The sequence below is a fragment of the Bos grunniens genome, chromosome 21, assembly GCF_055505025.1.
Source record: "Bos grunniens cultivar Pamir isolate PY7600 chromosome 21, Bosgru_T2T1.0, whole genome shotgun sequence".
Taxonomy (NCBI): Eukaryota; Metazoa; Chordata; class Mammalia; order Artiodactyla; family Bovidae; genus Bos; species Bos grunniens.
The window spans coordinates 66,153,790-66,173,364 of record NC_141185.1 but is presented as its reverse complement, the minus strand read 5'-3'; the positions used below and the strand labels follow the sequence as shown (position 1 = coordinate 66,173,364).

The window sequence follows — 19,575 nt, the reverse complement described above, 5'->3', positions numbered from 1 at the left end:
CTTTTTTTTAAATGCAGACTATTTGCAGCTCTGAGTTTCACTCTGAGCACTCTTTTTAATGCATCCCGTAAGTTTTCAAATGCTGTGGTTTTCTTTCCATTCATCTCAAAGTTTTATCTCATTTCTCTTATTTATTCTTTGATCCATTTGTTATGTAGGATTGTATTATTTAATTTTCACATATTTGAGAAATTTTCCATTTTTCTTCACTTACTGATTCCTAGTTTCATTCCATTCCATTCCCCATTCCATTCCATTCCATTGGGAAATGCTCTGTATGATTTCAGTAGTTTGAAATTTTTGAGACTTGTTTTGTGGCTGTTTGTGTGGTCTATCTGGGACAGTGTTGTGTGTGCCTTTGAAAAGAGGGCTATTGTTGGATGAAGTTCTCTGTATAAGCCTGGTAGGTCTACTAGGGTTATAGTATAGTTTAACTGTCATCAATCTCTCTGGTTTTCTAACGTTACTGAAAGTGGAACATTGAGATCTCCAAGTATTATTGTGAAACTGTCTATTTTTCCTGAATTTTGTCAGTTTGTGCCCCATATATTTTTGAGATTCATTTTTGTTTATAATTTCTATATATTCTTAACTGATTGAGGTTTTTGTCATTATATAGGGTCCCTCTTCATCTCTTGTAAAAATTTTTACCTTGAGCTGTCTTTTGGCTATGTTTGTTTTTTCCCATCCATTCACTTTCAATTACTGTTAACGTTTTTGGAACTAAAGAGAATCCCTTTGAGACAGTATATAGTTAGTTCTATTTCTTTATCGATTCTACTCATCTCTTCCTTTTAATTGAAGTGTTTGTTTCCATTTAGATTTCATATAATTACTGACAAGGAAGGACTCAAAATAATGTAGTAAGGGATGTTGTCACAGGCTGAACTGTGTCCTTCCAAATTCGTATGTTGAAGTCCTAATCCTCAGTAACTCAGCGTGTGACTGTATTCGGGGATAGGGTCTTTAAAGAAGTGGCTAAGTTTATTTGCTTTCTTTGTGCCTTAATTTTTGTTTAGTTCCTCAGCTCTTTCATTATTGCTTTCTTGGTATTTAGTTATTTTTTTATAACACACTATTTCAGTTCTATCTCACTTCTCTTACTGTATATTTTTTAGTCATTTTCTTAAAGGTGACTCTGGGGACTTACATCAGCCTCTACATTTATGACAATCTAGTTCAAATTCACACTGACTTAGTTTCAATAGTATATAAAAGTTTGATCCTACAGTTCTACCCTCCTCTTATGCTGTTCCTGTCACAAATTGCATCTTTAAATAGAGAGTACCCAGTAACGTGGATTTGTAATTACCATTTTATGCATTGTCTTTAAAATCATCATAGAGAGGTTATGAACCAAAAATACAACTAGTACTGGCTTTTATGTTTTGTTTACCTGTGCCTGTATCAGCACTGACGTTCCTCGTGTTTTCACGTGACTCAGTTACTCCTAGTGCTCTTTTGTTTTCACTTAAAGGACTACCTTTAGTGTTTATAATAGAACAGATCTATCAACAGTGAATGCCCTCACCTTTCGCTTATCTGTGATATCTTAATATCTCCTTCAGTTTTGAAGGAGACTTAGTTTCTTACAGCACTTTGAACATGTCCCTTCACTGCCTCTGACTTCCATGGTTTCTGATGGAAATCAATTGTTAACCTTAGTTAGGATATCCGGAGCAAGATGAGTTACTTCGACCTTGCTGCTTTCAAAACTCTCTCTTCATCTTTGGCTTTCAGCAGTTAGATGATAAGGTGTCTTAGTGTGGATCGCTTTAAGTTTATCCTACTTGGAGTTTTTTTAACTTTGATGTTGATATTTCTGATTAAATGAAGACATTTTTGGCTATTATTTCTTCAGGTATTCTTTCTGCCCCTTCCTCATTTTGCACTTGTTCTGGGACTCTTATTGTGTGCACTTTGGTATTCTTTTTAAAAATGTCATCAGTTTATTTGTTTGACTGTGCCAGGTCTTGGTCGTGTGAGTGGGATCTTTGATCTTTGTTGTGGTGTGAAGGATCTTAGCTGCAGCATGGGAACTCCTAGCTGCAGTGTGTGGGATTTAGTCCTCAGACCAGGGATTGCACCCAGACCTCCTGCACTGAGAGAACAGAGACCTAGCCTCCGGACCAGCAGGGAAGTCCCTATTTTGATATTTTTGATGGTTTCCCAGAGGTCTCTTGGGCTTTATTCATTTTCATTCCGTCTTTGTCTTTCTTTTCTTGAACTGGATAATTTTACTTGATTTATCTTCGAGTTTGCCGATTCTTCCATCTCATATCTGCTATTGAAACCCTCTTATGAATTTTTCCTTTCAATTATTGATATTTTTTGACCTGAAGAATTTGTTTGATTCTTATTATACCTTCTCTCTCTTTATTGATATTTTCTCTTTGTTGAGCTGTTGTTCTCTAGGTTTGCTTAATTTCTCTGTCCATTGTTTTCTTTAGCTCCTTGACATTTAAGGCAATTGATTTAAAGGGATTTTTGGTAAATTCAGTGTCTTTGCTTCCTCAGGGACTACATCTGTTCATTTTTTCTTTCCCTTGTGAATGGGATATCTATTTTTGTGGGGTCTGTTTTTATGCCTCTTAATTTTTTGTTGAAATTGGATGTTTTGATTATCTTAATATAGTAACTCAGGAAATCAGATCCTGCTCCATCAATGGAGTGTCCTGTTTTGCTTTCTGTGGTATTGTTTAGTGAGTTTTCTCAACAACTTTTTAAAGTCTGTGTTCTTTGTCATGTGTGGTAACTTATTAGACTAATGGCTAGCAAGTAGTTTGATAAAGATTCCTTAATAACCTGGAGTGAAAAAACAGAAAAACTCTGTCTTTGTGAATCGCCTCATGTGTATGTCAGAGTGCTTTTTAAAGCTTGGCCAAGCAGTCTACCTCTTTGCCATAGTTTTCACTTCCTGCGTGTTCAGAACCTGAGGGTCAGCTGGAGATGAGAACTCAGGGTCTTCTCGGGTCTCTTCTGAGCATGTATTCAGTCCTGTGTATGCACATGGCCTTCTAGAATCTCTGGAATATGTGGGCACTTTTCACCCCCTCTTGCCTCAAGTATCTCCTTCCTCAGCTTCTCCTTCCTAGGCTTTGAGTCTGTTTCTTGCTTGCCCCATCTATATCCATTGCCCCTGTGACCATGCCGAATACCTTTACCTGCAGATGTTTTCAACCCAAATACCCTAGGAAGACATCTCTGAGTCAGTTGAAACAAAGGCAAGCCTTTGAGCCAGTCTTTCAGAACCCACAAGACAGATCAAAACAAACAACCAACATTCTGTGAGAATAAGGTCCATATCATTCCTGTTACCAGCAACCTGCACCAGGAATATGAGTTCCTATTTTCAAGACCACTGCAGAGCTGGAGAGGGGGTGCTGGTACCAGGGTAAATTACAGTGCTACAGAACTTGCTTACTGGTTTTCAGGCTTTTTTTTTTTCTTTACAAAATATTCTCTGGCTACTTTTTATTTTATAGATGCCAGAGTTGCATAAAAAGTTGATGCTGACCATTTTTGCAGCTTATTCACTGTGTTGTTCCCTAGTCCCTCACTTCTACTGATGTTACCTTTACTTCTCCTCTAGAATTTTCAAAGCATTTACTGTGTGTCAGGCTTTGTACAACACATCTGTATTGGTATTTGGTACGTTGGGACTTAACACTATAAGATAAGCTTTATATCAATACAATCCTCTTTATAGGGAAATGTGGGCACATGGAGACTGAGCTGAGCTTTGGAGCTGGGTCTGTTCCATTTTACTATCTACTCTCTCCCCCATGACACTGTTGATTGCATTATGCCTTATGATTAGAGATGAACTTGAATTTCACTTTGAGAAAGGAATGTCTTTGCATATCTGTGCTGTTTCTTTTTTGAAGCATTATTTTTATTGCCCAGGCTTGTTTATTTTCCTACATTTGATTTATTAAGATGGTTTGTTGCTGGGTGTGTGGATACACATAAAAAATTAACCAAAATTTTCCATTCTCACATCAATCATAGTGTTTTCCTGAGAAACACAAGCATTAAAAAAGAAATAGCTATGTTAATCAAAATAGATCAATGAAGCTTATATCCCTTTTTGCTAAGAAATATGACTGTAAAATTGTTACTCATCTACTAGTTTTCCCAAAAGACAGAAGAATTTCTGGCATCTTTCCAACAGCTGAAGGGGAATGATAGTCCTAATGAACAGTGCAAGTTCAGAGAGGATTTTTAGCAGAATAATTCTGATGGTTGGTCCCTTGTACATTCCTATTACATTGAAGAGTACAAAATAAATCAGTTAGCTTTAGGATGACATGAAATGTGTAACTCAAACTGGAAGTAAGTTGTGGAATTTGATTTCATTGCTAAAAGGAAGAGTTTCATTATGTTATTTCAATAACAGGTGTTTTGAAGCATGGAACTTTACAGTTGTAGAAACAAAAACACAGGTCATTTTAGTATAGTATTATTGGAACTTTCAGATAATGCCTGGGTTTTTCTTTCTACAAGGCTGTCCTTCACTGAATTTGAATTCTATTGCCTTTAAACAAGCCATTGCACCCTTTGTTCACTGACTGCTCCCCACCCCTTCCTGGACTGTACCTGCTAAACTTGGTGTCTCTTCTCATCTTTATCACAGACCAAACCCCTTCTTTAGATTTGGTCAGGCCAGGGTAAGTGCTAAGGCGAAGATCCCTCAGGAGGGCAACTTACCAGGACAGGCGTCATGGCCAGACCCTGAATAAAACTAGGCTTGCACTTCTGATTTGGATCAAACACAATTTCAGTAGGTCTACAACAGTTGCCGAAGGGACCAGTGTGCACAGGTTAGTTAGTAGAAGGACAGAGTAGGGGCGACTGCACCTGGCAGTGACCTTTGGGTTCAAACATACATTGCTCCCAATTTGTCAGTGTTTAGATTTTAGAAGTTCTGTTTTTATAGAACTGAGCTTCAGTTTTATATATATCTATATATATGTTTTATATATATGAGCATTAGAGTGTGTTTTCCTCAAAACATTATTATGACTCATATTTAGTTTCTGGGAAAACCAGCAATGCCTAAGTGACAGATCGTGAACATGGTATTTCACTGTTTATCACAACACGCAGAACAGTGATTGTTCACAGGAAGAGAAATGCATCCATGTATTCTTTTATTTACTGAAGAAGCTTGCAGTTCTTCTAAGCATAGGAGTATAAGGGAGAAACCTCCAAAAAATAAGATTTTGACTTTAAGCAGGGCTCATGGGGAAGTTTCTGAAGGAGTAGGGCTATCTGTACCTAGCACCAGTGACTTAATAAATACATAATGTGTGGACATGTAAATAAGCACATATTATACTAATAAAAAGACCGACTGTTTGTAATACCTGAGTAAACCTCTGTTATTTGCCAATCTAGAGGTAAATCAAATATAAGGAAAAGAAGCATATAATCCTCAGTGGTAGGCTTCTTTCAGAGACCTCCCTGTCTCTACCCAGCGCAAAATGTGTTCCTCATGCAGATATGAATCTGCAGCTTTCTGTCTGAGGATGAGACGCAGGTGCAGAGCAAGGAAGAGTCTCCGGAGTGTTGAAGGGGCCCTGCATAGCCCCACCCAGGCAGAAATAACCAGAGCAGCACAGGGGGCCACGGAACAATGATGGTGCTGCATGCAGTAAAGCCAGCTGGCAGTGCCAGACCTCTGCCACCTCCAAACCCAGCAGTGCTTCAGATGGGTGCAGCCACAGTCAATAGAAAGTTGTGTACACTAAGCACTTCTGTGTTCCTTCCAAGGGGCTTCTCAGTTGACACTAGTGGTAAAGAATCTTCCTGCTAATACAGAGATGGGAGTTTGATCCCTAGGTTGGGGAAATCCCCTGGAGGAGGGTATGGCAACCCCACTCCAGTATTTTTGCCTGGACTATCTTATGGACCAAGGAACCTGGTGGGCTAAAGTCCATGGGGTCGCAGAGTCGGACAGAAATGAAGCGACTTAACACACACATGTATGTCCCTTCCGAAAGCTCACTTGGAAACGTATCACAGCCAAATTAAGCCTCGCCTCTTCCCCATAACACCAATCAGTAAGTACTGTGTGAGTAATGAATTTCAAGAGTCCTCAAGTAAATTCCATATATTGCCTGAGAGTCACTGCAGTATCATGATAGGAAGGTGATGCTTCCACTGAGTGACCAGTGGAGGCATATTACTCAGCTGTAAAAAAGAATTAAATAATATTATTTGCAGGAACATGGATGGACCTAGAGATTGTCATACCGAGTGAAATAAGTCAGACAGAGAAAGACAAATACATACGATATCACTTATGTGTGGAATCTAAAATATGACACAAATTATATTTAAGAAACAAAATACACTTAGTGATATAGAGACCAGACTTGTGGCTGCCAAGGAGGAGGAGGAGGGTAGGGGTAAAAAGGGAGGAGGTGCAGCCTGGATGTTAGTCGCTGATCAGGCCAGGGTACTTTGCATGAGGCTCCAGTCCATTTCATTACCCAGGCTGTGATTTTCATGGTAGTGAACACTTTGTGCCAAGGGGACATTTCATGCAAAGATGGGCTCAATAAAGGACAGAAATGGTATGGACCTAACAGAAGCAGAAGATATTAAGTAGCGGTGGCAAGAATATACAGAAGAACTATACAAAAAAGATATTCACAACCCAGATAACCACAATGGAGTGATCACTCACCTAGAGCCAGATATCCTGGAGTGTGAAGTCAAGTGGGCCTTGGGAAGTATCGCTATGAACAAAGCTATTGGAAGTGATGGAATTCCACCTGAGGTATTTCAAATCCTAAAAGATGATGCTGTGAAAGTGCTACACTCAACATGCCAGCAAATTTGGAAAACTCAGCAGTGGCCACAGGACTAGAAAAGGTCAGTTTTCATTCCAAACCTAAAGAATGTTCAAACTACCACACAATTACACTCATCTCAACACCCTAGCAAAGTAATGCTCAAAATTCTCCAAGCTAGGCTTCAAAAGAACATGAACCGAGAACTTGTGGATGTTCAAGCCGAATTTAGAAAAGGCAGAGGAACCAGAGATCAAATTGCCAAAATCTGTTGGATCATAAAAAAGCAAGAGAATTCCAGAAAAACATCTCCTTCTGCTTCTTTGACTACACTAAAGCCTTTGACTGTTGTGGATCACAACAAACTGTGGAAAATGCTTAAAGGATGGGAATACTAGACTACCGTACTTGACTCCAGAGAAATCTGTATGCAAGTCAAGAAACAACAGTTAGAACCTGACATGGAGAATGGACTGGTTCCAAACTGGGAAAGGAGCATGTCAAGGCTGTATGTTGTCACTCTGCTTGCTTAACCTATATGCAGAGTATATCATGTGAAATTCTGGGCTGGATGAAGCATAAACTGAAATCAAGATTGCCAGGAGAAATATCAATAACCTCAGATATGCAGATGATACCACCCTTATGGCAGAAAGCGAAGAGGAACTGAAAAGCCTCTTGATGAAAGTGAAAGAAGAAAGTGAAAAGGCTGGCTTAAAGCTCAACATTCAGAAAACTAAGATCATGGCATCCAATCTCATCACTTAGGACAAATAGAAGGGGAAACAGTGAGAGACTTTTTTTTCTTCTGTTCCAAAATCACTGAAGATGATGACTGCAGCCCTGAAATTAAAAGATGCTTGCTTCTTGGAAGAAAATCTATGGCCAACCTAGATAGCATATTGAAAAACAGAGACATTACTTTGCTAACAAAGGTCCATCTAGTCAAAGGCTTTTCCAATAGTCATGTATGGATGTGAGAATTGGGCCATAAAGAAAGATGACTGACGAACAGTTGATGCTTTTGAATTGTGGTGCTGAAGAAGACTCTTCAGAGTCTCTTGGATGCAAGGAGATCAAACCAGCCAGTCCTAAAGGAAATCAGTCTTGAATGCTCATTGGAATGACCGATGCTGAAGCTGAAGCTCTGATACTTTGACCATGTGATGCGAAGAACTGACTTCTTGGAAAAGACCCTAATGCTGGGTAAGATTGATGGTAGGAGGAGAAGGGTTCAACAGAGGATGAGATGGTCGGATGGCATCACCAACTTGATGGACATGAGTTTGAGCAAGCTCTGGGAGTTGGTGATGGACAGGGAAGCCTGGTGTGTTGCAGTCCATGGGGTCACAAAGAGTCGGACTGAGTGACTGAACTGAACTGAACTGAATTGAACACTTTGTAAACTATTTATAAGTTGACGAAATCAAATTTCTTTTTCAACTTTGTGAAGATCATTTGACAACTGGTTATTGAATTAGTAATATTATTATTATTTTATTTTATTGAAACTAATCTGTTAGTTTCCTGTTGTTGTTGTAACAAATTACCACAAACTTAGTGGCTTAAAACTGTACAAATTAATTATCTCACTGTTCTGGAGACCAGAAGTCTGAAACATGTCTTACATTGGGAGGTTTGTCTCCTTTCCAGATTCTCTAGTGGAAAGTTATTTCCTTACCTTCCCCAACTTCTGGAGGCTGCCTGCATCCCTTTATTCATGTCCTTCATCACTCCTTCCACATCACATCTCCCCCTCCAACTCAGACACTCCTGTCTCCTTATAAGTAGCCTTTGTGCCTACATTGGGCCCACCCAGATAATCAGGGTAATCTCCCCATCCCCAAATCCTTAATTTAATGTCATCTGAAAAGTCCCTTTTGCCATGGTAGGTTTTGTGTTCATAAGTAGGAAGAGGAAGGATTAGGACATGAACATCTTTGGCAAAATCATTGTTTTGCCTACCGCAGTTTATGGTCTGCCCCCGAATTCATGTCTGTCACACATGAAAAAAATATTAATCTCATTCCAGTATCCCCAAGTCTTAAATTATTACAGAAGCAAATTAAAGTCCATAATCTCAACTAAATTTTATCAGCTCCAAAGTTCCAGGCCCGAATCATCTAAATCAGCTATATGATCTTCCCTGAGGCACAGTTCTTTTTATCTGTGAATTTGTGGAGCTCAAGAAACAAATTTGTTGTTCATTGTCCTCAGTTGCTAAGTCATGTCTGATTCTTTGTGACCCCATGGACTGCAGCACACCAGGCTCCCCTGTCCTTCATTGTCTCCCAGAGTTTGCTCAGAGTCGTGTCCACTGAGTCGGTGATGCTATCTAATTTCTAACCATCTCATCCTCTGTCACCCCCTTCTCCTGCCTTCAACCTTTCCCAGCATCAGGGTCTTTTCCAATGAATTGGCTCTACTGCATCAGGTGGACAAAGTATTGGAGCTTCAGCTTCAGCCCACAAGTTATTACCCACAGAATACAGTGGTGGGACAAGCATAGGATAACAGTTAAAGATATTGCCATTTGAAAGCAAAGAATCTAATAGGACAAAAGGAAGCAGTGTTCCACCCAAATTTCTAAATCCAGGTAGGCAAACAGCAGTCGATTTCAAGGCCTGGGACTAATCACCTGTGACTAAAGTTCTATCCTTGGAGTCATCCTTTCTTTTTCATTAAGGATAGCACATGTTTCCAGTTGAGTGGTTTTTCCCTACCTATTTCCTGCATGTAGAATGTTGGGGTTCAGACAGCCTTCTTTCATTTTGGCTTCTGTCCGTCCTTTTCAGTCTAAGCTGACAGTGTTTCTGCTGGTAAAATTTTTAAGAATCATGTGGGTCTCCTGCATATGTCTCAAGAATTTATACCACTAGACCTCCTCCATATATCTTTCATGAATAATTCATTCCTTATTCCTGGCTTTTGTTAACATGGCTGAGACAATCCATGAATCACACAACTCATTTCCTCAAAGAGTCTGAAGCAGTAGCAGAAGGTTGTCCAACCACACCCTTGGCTTCCTCTTAAGCATTTGTTTTCCTCACAATGAATCGCCTAATTATAATGTCTTTTGTAACCTGGATAAACTGAGAATTTTCCTAAATCAAGTCCTGGTCCCTTTTTCATTGGCAGTTCTTACCTTAATCTATTTCGTCTCACATTTTGCTGTAAGCAATAGGAAGAGGCCACAACACTTTGCTCGCACTCTCCTCATCTAAGGGTCTAATTTCATTATTGTATCAGTTTCCTGTAGCTACTATAAAAATTTTACCACACACTTGAGGACTTAAAACAACACACATTTATTCTGTTAGATTTCTGGAGACCATGAGTCTGAAATCTGTGTCACTGGGGCAAAATCAAGGCTTTGGCAGGGCTCCGGATGCTCTAGGCCAGAGTCTGTTTACTTGCCTTTTCCAGTCTCCAGAACTGCATACCTGCATTCCTTGGATCAGGACACCTTCCTGCATCTTCAAAGCCAGCAGCACAGCATCTTCAAATAGCCGTGCTTTCATCCCATCCCATTTTTTTTTGTCTCTGCAGTCTCCTTTGCCTTTCCCTTATAAGTGTCTTTATGATGCATTTAGTGCCCATCTTGTCAGTCTCCCCATCTCAAGACCTTTAACTTAATCACATCTGCAAAGGTAATGTTTCAACTTCCCAGAATTAGGACCTGATATCTTTAAGGGGCATTGTTTAGCTTACTATCATCTTTTATAAGTTCTGCTTTCCACATGAGCCTCTGTCGCTGTATAGCGAGAGTCTTCTGTCCTCCAATTTCCAATTTCCTAATTTCCTTCTGAGCCCTCATTATTAGGGCCTTTAATGTTCATGTATGGATGTGAGAGTTGGACTGTGAAGAAAGCTGAGCACCGAAGAATTGATGCTTTTGAACTGTGGTGTTGGAGAAGACTCTTGAGAGTCCCTTGGACTGCAAGGAGATCCAACCAGTCCATTCTGAAGGAGATCATCCCTGGGATTTCTTTGGAAGGAATGATACTAAAGCTGAAACTCCAGTACTTTGGCCACCTCATGCGAAGAGTTGACTCATTGGAAAAGACTCTGATGCTGGGAGGGATTGGGGGCAGGAGGACAAGGGGATGACAGAGGATGAGATGGCTGGGTGGCATCACAGACTCGATGGACGTGAGTCTGAGTGAACTCCAGGAGTTGGTGATGGACAGGGAGGCCTGGCGTGCTGCGATTCATGGGGTCGCAAAGAGTCGGACATGACCGAGCGACTGAACTGAATGTTCATATTGCTAGGAACAGTGTGTTTATTAATATAGGTTTTAACTACCTTGCTTCTCACTACAAATTCTCATTACAGAACCATCAACATTCACATTTCAAGTACTAGTCTGTCCAGTGTAGTCCAAGTGTTTTCTGCGTTAATCTCAGAATTCTTACAGCCACTTCCTATTGTCCAGTTCCAAATCGTTTCCACATTTTTTAGGTATGTTACAGTAGCATCCCACTTCTAGGTAGCAGATTTTGTATTATTTTCCTATTGATGTTGTAACAAATTATCACAAATTTATTGGCTAAAACACAATTTATCTTACAGTTCTTTGGATCAAAAGTCCAAAAAGAGGCTAAAAAAGGTCTTAGGCTGAAATCAAGTTGCAGGCAGCAGGACTGTATTCTTTCTGGATTCTCTAGGGGAGAAGCCTTTCCTTGCCTCTTCCAGCTTCAAGAAACCACCTGCATCCCTAGGGTTCATGACGGCAGTCCCGTTAAATTCTGCTTTTGTCATCACATCACTTCTTTTGGAGGGGAGCAAGTTCAAGTTGTTTATTAGGAATTAACCTATGAAGAAAGCAAGGAGCAGGTTTGGGCACAAGAAGTCAAACTGCAACATCAGCCTGACAGGGAGTCAGCCAGCCTCATGAACATTCAGAGTGGCCCACGTTGAGCCCAAATGGCCGAGCCTCTCTCTGTCCACTCCCCTGCCTAGTCACAGACACAAACTTCCTTGGGAAGAATATGGCCTTGAGGAAGTTGGCTCCCTGCAGCTCAAGTGGATCCTCCAAGAGCTGACAGCAGGGGCTGTCCGCTGACTGTACCCCTGCAGCAGGGCAGAAGAAGGCCTTCCTTGAGGGGGATCTGGACAGCACAGATGTGCACACACCACATGCTCTCTGAGTTCATACTATGCTGTCATCATCTACTGGTTTTTGTTTTTTTTGTTTTTTTTCTACTTCAAAAAATAAAACCTCTGTGTACAGAGCTGAGCCTGACCTGGCAGATATCAAAAGCCAGTGTTTGTGAGCAGAGGGAATCTAGCTGGGCTTAGTCAAGTAGGCCTGGATTCTGATGGGTCTTGGAGTAGAAGGAAAGTCTGGATTGATTATCTGGTGCAATACTTTTCTTTCGCTGTAATATAATAACAAATGACCACATGCTTGCTGCTGCTGCTGCTGCTAAGTCAGTTCTGTCCGACTCTATGTGACCCCATAGATGGCAGCCCACCAGGCTCCCCTGTCCCTGGGATTCTCCAGGCAAGAACACTGGAGTGGGTTGCCATTTCCTTCTCCAAAGCATAAAAGTGAAAAGTGAAAGGGAAGTCGCTCAGTCGTGTCCGACTCCTAGCGACCCCATGGACTGCAGCCTACCAGGCTCCTCCATCCATGGGATTTTCCAGGCAAGAGTACTGGAGTGGGGTGCCATTGCCTTCTCCTGACCACATGCTTAGTGGCCTAAAACAGCACAAATTTACTATCTCGTGGTTCTGTAGGTCAGAAATCTAGTTCCTCTGTTTTGGGTCTCCCAGAGCTGAAATCAAGATGTTTGATGATCTGGCCTGTTAGCCAGAGACTGTGGGGGAGAATCTGTTCCCAGCTCACTTGGGTTTGTGGGGAGAGAGCAAATTGGCCAGGATGGCGTGTTCTGCTCTCTCACCCCACGTTTTGTAAATGATGACTAGGTAACAGCTGAGATCATTTATAGCACCACGCATGCACGTCACGAGGTACTCGCTTGCTCACGAGCTACTCTGTGCTATTGGCACATGTGAGCTCCACCTAGAAAACAGCGGCATTACTGCTGCAACACGCCGTTCCTGTGGCTCCTCGAGTTTCCTTCCAGCCTCTTAGATGGCGCCTTGTCTACCTGCCTTCAGCAAACAGTGTAAACAGCAAGACAGTGGGCATCACGAACAGGATCAGCAGTGTAAGGTTGTTGGCAGAATTCAGTTTCTTGTGGTCGCAGTGTTGAGGATGTATTCTTGCTGTCAGCTGGATTCCTCTCTCAGCTCCTTCAGGTCACTTACATTCCTCATCATGTTTCCCTTTATCTTTGAACCAGCAATGATGACGTTGTCTTATGTTTTGAATCGCTCTGACTTTCCCTTCTGCTACCTTCTTTAAAAAAAAAAAAAAAAAAACAAACTTTTTATTTTGTATTGGAGTGTAACGGATTAACAATGTTGTTACAGTTTCAAATGGACACCAAAGGGATTCAGCCATCCATATAAATGTGTCCGTTCTCCCCCAAATTCTGCTCCCATCCAGGATGCCACATAACATTGAACAGAGTACAGTAAGTACTCTGCTGTACGGTAAGGAGATCCTTGTTGATTATCCATTTTAAGTGCAGCAGAGTGTACCTGCACATCCAAACTCCCCAACTTTCCCTTCCCCCCAACCTTTTCCCCCTGGCAACCATAAGTTCGTTCTCTAAATCTGTGAGTCTGTTTTATAAATAAGTTAATTTCCATCATGCCTTTTTAGGTTCCACGTAAAAGCGATGTCATATGATGTTTCTGCGTTGTCTTATTTCACCGAGTATGCAATCTCTGCGTCCATCCATGTTGCTGCAAATGGCATTATTTCATTCTTTTTTGATGGCTGAGTAATATTAAGTAATATTACACTGTATATATGTACCACATCTTCTTTATCCATTCCTCTGTTGATGGACATTTAGGTTCCTTTCATGTCTTGGCTATTGTAAACAGTGCTGCAATAAATATTGTGGTGCATGTATCCTTTCAGACCAGTTTTTCTCCTCTGGGTATATGCCCAAGAGTGAGATTTCAGGGTCATATGATAGCTCTATTTTTAGTTTTTTAAAGAACTTCCGTATTGTTCTCCATAGTGTCTGTACCAGCTCCATTCCCACTGACAGTGTAGGAGGGTTCCCTTCTCCAGCATTTATTGGCCGTGGATTTTTTGATGATAGCCCTTTTGACTGGTGTGAGTTGCTATCTCATTGTAGTTTTGATTTGCATTTCTCTAATTATTAGTGATGTTGAACACTTTTTCATGTGCCTCTTGGCCATCTGTATGTCTTCTTTGGAGAAAGATCTTTTTAGATCTTCTGACCATTTTTTGATTGGCTTGCTTCATGAGCTGTTTGTAGATTTTGGAGACTAATCCCTCGTCAGTCAAATTATCTGCAGATCTTTTTACCCGGTCTGTGGTTGTCTTTTTGTTTTGGTTGTTGTTTTCTTTGTTGTGCAAAAGCTTTTGAGGTTTTTGAGGTCCCATTTATGTTTGTTTTAATTTCTGTTATTATGGGAGACATTTGAAAAGATATTGCTGTGATTTATGTCAGAGTATTCTTCCTATGTTTTCCTCTAGGAGTTTTAGAGCGTCTGGTTTCACATTTAGGTCTTTTCGGTCTTTAAACATTTTGAGCTTACTTTTGTGTGTGGTGTTAGAGAAGGATATGATTTTGTTTTTTACATACAGCTGTCCAGTTTTCACAGCACCATTTGATGAAGAGACAGTCATTCCAACATTGTGTAGTCTTGCCTCCTTTTCAGAGCTTAATTGACCTTAGATGCATGGCTTTATTTCTGGGCTTTCTACCCTATTCCCTTGATCTATATTTCTATTTCTGTTCCAGTAGTATACTGTTTGGATAACTATATCTTTGTGGTATAATCTGAAGTCAGAGAGCCATTCTGATTCTGCCACTTCTGTTTTTCTTTTTCAAGATTGCTTTGGATACTCAGGGTCTATTGTCTCTCCACACAGTTTTTTTTTTTCCTAATTCTGTGAAAAAATTGCCATTGGTAGTTTGATAAGGATTGCATTGAATATGTAGATTGCTTAGGCTAGTATAGTCATTTTGACAATATTGATTCTTCCATTCCAAGTACACAGTGTATCTTTCCATCTGTTTGAGTCTTCTTCAGTTTCTTGTAGTTTTCAGAGTACAGGTCTTTAGTCTCCTTAGATAGGTTTATTCCTACTATTTTATTCTTTCCTATGTGATGGTAAATGTAACTGTTTCTTGAATTTCTCCTTCTGGTCTTTTCTTGTTAGTGTATAGAAATGCAGCAGATTTCTCTGTGTTAATTTTGTAACTTGCAGTTCACCATATTCATTGATGAGTTCTGGTCATTTTCTCAGAGCATCTTTAGGATTTTCTGTGTATAGTATCATGTGTGCTATGTTGCTCCTGTCATGTCTGACTCTTTGAGACCCCATGGACTGTAGCCTGCCGGGGTCCTCAGTACATAGGATTCTCTAGGCAAGAATACTGGGGTGGGTTGCCATTTCCTCCTCCCAACGCAGGGATTGAACCCATGTCTCATGTTTTCTGCATTGTCAGGTGGGTTCTTTACCACTGGCGCCACCTGGGAAGCCTGTCATCTGCAAACAATGACAGTTTAACTTCTTTTCCAATTTGGATTCCCTTTACTTCTTTTTCTTCTCTGATTCCCGTAGCTAGGACTTCCAAAACTATGTTGAATAAAAGTGGCAAGAGTGGATTTCCTTGTCTTGTTCCTAATCTTAGAGGAAATGCTTTCAGCTTTGCACCAGTGAATGTGATGTTAGCTGTAGGTTTGTATGGCCTTTATGTGTTGAGGTATGTTCCCTTTATGTTCTTTTAATGTATTGCTAGATTTGGATTGCTACTATTTTATTGATGATTTTTGCATCTATGTTCATCAGTGATATTGGCCTATAATTTTTTAGGTATCTTTGTTTTTGGTATGGGTGATGGTGGCCTCATAGAATAAGTTTGGGAATATTCCTTCCTCTGCAGTTGTTTTTTCTATTTTTATCTTTGTCTTTAATTTTTGCCAGTTTGCTTACTATGTGTCTCAGCGTGTCCCCCCTGGGTTTATCCTGCCTGGGATTCTGCACTTCCTAGACCTGGCTGGCTGTTTCCTTTTCCGTGTTAAACAAAGTTTCAGCTATTATCTCATCAAATATTTTCAGTTCAGTTCAGTCGTTCTGTCGTGTCCGACTCTTTGCGACCCCATGAATCGCAGCACTCCAGGCCTCCCTGTCCATCACCAACTCCTGGAGTTCACTCAGTCTCACGTCCATCGAGTCAGTGATGCCACCCAGCCATCTCATCCTCTGTCATCACCTTCTCCTCCTACCCCCAATCCCTCCCAGCATCAGAGTCTTTTCCAATGAGTCAACTCTTCGCATGAGGTGGCCAAAGTACTGGAGTTTCAGCTTTAGCATCATTCCTTCCAAAGAAATCCCAGGCTGATCTCCTTCAGAATGGACTGGTTGGATCTCCTTGCAGTCCAAGGGACTCTCAAGAGTCTTCTCCAACACCACAGTTCAAAAGCATCAATTCTTTGGCGCTCAGCCTTCTTCACAGTCCAACTCTCACATCCATACATGACCACAGGAAAAACCATAGCCTTGACTAGCCGGACCTTTGTTGGCAAAGTAATGTCTCTGCTTTTGAATATGCTATCTAGGTTGGTCATAACTTTCCTTCCAAGGAGTAAGCGTCTTTTAATTTCATGGCTGCAGTCACCATCTGCAGTGATTTTGGAGCCCAGAAAAATAAAGTCTGACACTATTTCCACTGTTTCCCCATCTATTTCCCATGAAGTGATGGAACTGGATGCCATGATCTTCGTTTTCTGAATGTTGAGCTTTAAACCAACTTTTTCACTCTCCACTTTCACTTTCATCAAGAGGCTTTTAAGTTCTTTTTCACTTTCTACCATAAGCGTGGTGTCATCTGCATATCTGAGGTTATTGATATTTCTCCCGGCAATCTTGATTCCAGCTTGTGCTTCTTCCAGTCCAGCGTTTCTCATGATGTACTCTGCATATAAGTTAAATAAACAGGGTGACAATACACAGCCTTTACGTACTCATTTTCCTATTTGGAACCAGTCTGTTGTTCCATGTCCAGTTCTAACTGTTGCTTCCTGACCTGCATACAGATTTCTCAAGAGTCAGGTCAGGTGTTCTGGTATTCCCATCTCTTGAAGAATTTTCCACAGTTTATTGTGATCCACACAGTCAAAAGCTTTGGCATAGTCAATAAAGCAGAAATAGATGTTTTTCTGGAACTCTCTTGCTTTTTCCATGATCCAGCGGATGTTGGCAATTTGATCTCTGGTTCCTCTGCCTTTTCTAAAACCAGCTTGAACATCAGGAAGTTCACAGTTCATGTGTTGCTGAAGTCTGGCTTGGAGAATTTTGAGCATTACTTTACTAGCATGTGAGCAAATATTTTATCAGGTCCTTTTTCTCTTCTCCTTCTGGGACCCCCTAGAATGCAAATGTTGGTTTGTTTAATATTGTTCCAGAGACCTGTTAGGCTGTCTTCATTTCTTGTCATTCTTTTTTGTTCATTCTCTTCTGTGGCAGTGATTTCCACCATTCTGTCTTCCCGGTCACCTAGCCATTCTCCTGCCTCAGTTATTCTACTATTGATTCTTTCTTGTGCATTTTTCATTTCAGGTATTATATTGTATTTTTCATCTCTGTTTATTCTTTAGTTCTTCTAGGGCTTTCATAAACATTTCTTGCATCTTTTCAATCTTTGCCTCTATTGCCTCCATTCTTTTTCTGAGATCCTGGATTATTTGCACTATTCTTATTCTGAATTCTTTTTCTGGAAGGTTTCCTACCTCCGCTTCATTGAGTTCATTTAGTTGAAGTGTTCTCTTGTTCCTTCATCTGGGACATAATCCTCTGCCTTGTCATTTTGATTAACTTTCTGTGATTGTGGTTTTCATTCTGAAGGTTCTAGTAATTTGGCCTTGATTCTGCTTTCTGCCCTCTGGTGAATGAAGCTCCTGATGGGACAGACTGACCATGGATAGCACTGGTTCTATCTGGGGGGCAGGACTTTGCTTAGTACAATTTTAATTTAGTTGTTTACTGATGGGTTTGAATTGATCTAAGGCAACCCAGCCCTGGACTCAGCAGGCTTTATTGTAGGGACAATGGTGACAAGCTCCGTGAGGGCTCATGCCTACAGGTACATCTGGAACCGCTGCTGCCAGCGCCCTTGTCCCCTAAGGGGGCTCTGCCAACCATGCCTCTGCAAGGGATGCTCCAGCACCAGCAGCCAGGTTTGGTTCCATCTCCTGTGGGGTCACTGCTCCTATCCCCTGCGTCCTGGTGCACAAGATTTTGTGTCTGTCCTCCAAGAATGGAATCTGTTTCCCCAGCCCTGTGGAAATCTGCACTCAGATCCTGCTGGCCTTTAACGTCAGATTCCCTGGGGATTTCTAATCCTTTTGCCAGATCCCCAGGCTGGGAGTCGGACCTGGGGCTCAGTACCTTCACAACAGTGGGAGAACCTCTGTGGTGTAATTGTCCTCCAGTCTGTGGGCCGCCCACCCGGCGGTTATGGAATTGGATTTTGTTATGGTTGCGCACCTCCTACTCTCTTGTTGCGGCTTTGTCTTTGGGCGTGGGGTATCTCTTTCGGTGGGTTCCAGCACCCCTTGTCGACGAGTGTTTAGTGGTTAGTGGTGATTTCAGTGCTCTCACGGGAGGAGGTGAGCACGCACCCTTCTCCTCTGCTGGCTTGAACCAATCTCCCACTGCATGGCTTCTGACTGACACTCCTGCCTGTACGATTCTGCTGGGCCCATCTGGATAATCCAAGATAATCTCCCATCTCCCAGAGGCCTTCACTTAATCACATCCTCAAAGCCCTTCTGCTATTTAAGGTAACATATTTACAAGTCATGAGGTTTGGGGGATTAGGACATGGACATCTTTGCAGGACCATTATTCTGTCTGCCACAACACCTATTGTATCCACGCAGTATTTTCATGTAAATGAAGAAGGCTTGGCTCTGAAGAGCATATTGGGTAGAAATAGAAATCTCTATTCACACCTATTAACTTTTGTTTTTTTTTTCCCAGAGGATAAAGCAGCTGTTACTATTTTCTTTTCCATTTGGATAAGCTGGATCAGAGAGGTTAGGCAGTTTACAAAGGTCTCACAATTCTTTAATGGCAAAGCTACTCTAGAATTTGGCTATTTTAACATCTTAAAGCATGCTGCACTGTGGGCTGCCCCTGTGCAAGCAAAGAGCTCTCTAGGGAGTTTACATCCAAGTTGAAGCAAACAGCTTAAGTCACAAAATGCCCTTTTCCCGGCCCTAAAATTAAGATATTAAAAATGGATCTTACATTCCAATAAGTTACTGCTTGAATGTCTTTAGAAATTGGAAGTAAAACAGAAATATAACCTTTGGGGAAGAAAACCATATCCTTGGATCTACCAATAATTCACTGAAGTTTTTCCATAAAGACATTCATTAACCTTTTAAGAAAAGTGTTTCTATGAGATGCCCTGGCTAGCTCCTTTGCTATGACAGTCCATATTCTATGGAGTGCTTTGATCTCAATTTTGTGTGAAGGAGGTTGATTATACATTAAGGGACACTACATTTTAAGGATCCCATGAATGGAAGGGTCTCTCTTATCTAGAGACGTTGTTTGAATACTATAAAAGCCTTTTTAAAAAATGTTCAAAGAGATCAAAATTTTTAATGTTCTCTTACTAAGGTTGAAACATTTGCTATTGGGAA

The 19,575-nt window shown here is 41.0% G+C and overlaps 1 protein-coding gene across 9 annotated transcripts in view; it reads left to right on the top strand.

Annotated features, from left to right (window-relative positions):
• Nucleotides 1-19,575, top strand: part of GABRA5 (gamma-aminobutyric acid type A receptor subunit alpha5) — a 92,364-nt gene that overhangs the window by 39,631 nt on the left and 33,158 nt on the right. Inside the window, exon 1 of one of the 9 annotated variants that reach the window (XM_086365404.1) lies at nucleotides 12,788-13,068. The exons of 6 other annotated variants lie outside the window; for them this stretch is intronic. In XM_086365404.1, coding sequence (XP_086221530.1) covers nucleotides 12,902-13,068 — 167 coding nt within the window. In that variant the 5' untranslated portion in view covers nucleotides 12,788-12,901. Of the gene's footprint in view, nucleotides 1-12,787; nucleotides 13,069-19,575 lie in introns of those variants that run through there. 2 more of the 9 variants (XM_086365403.1, XM_086365405.1) reach the window with 2 other exon arrangements.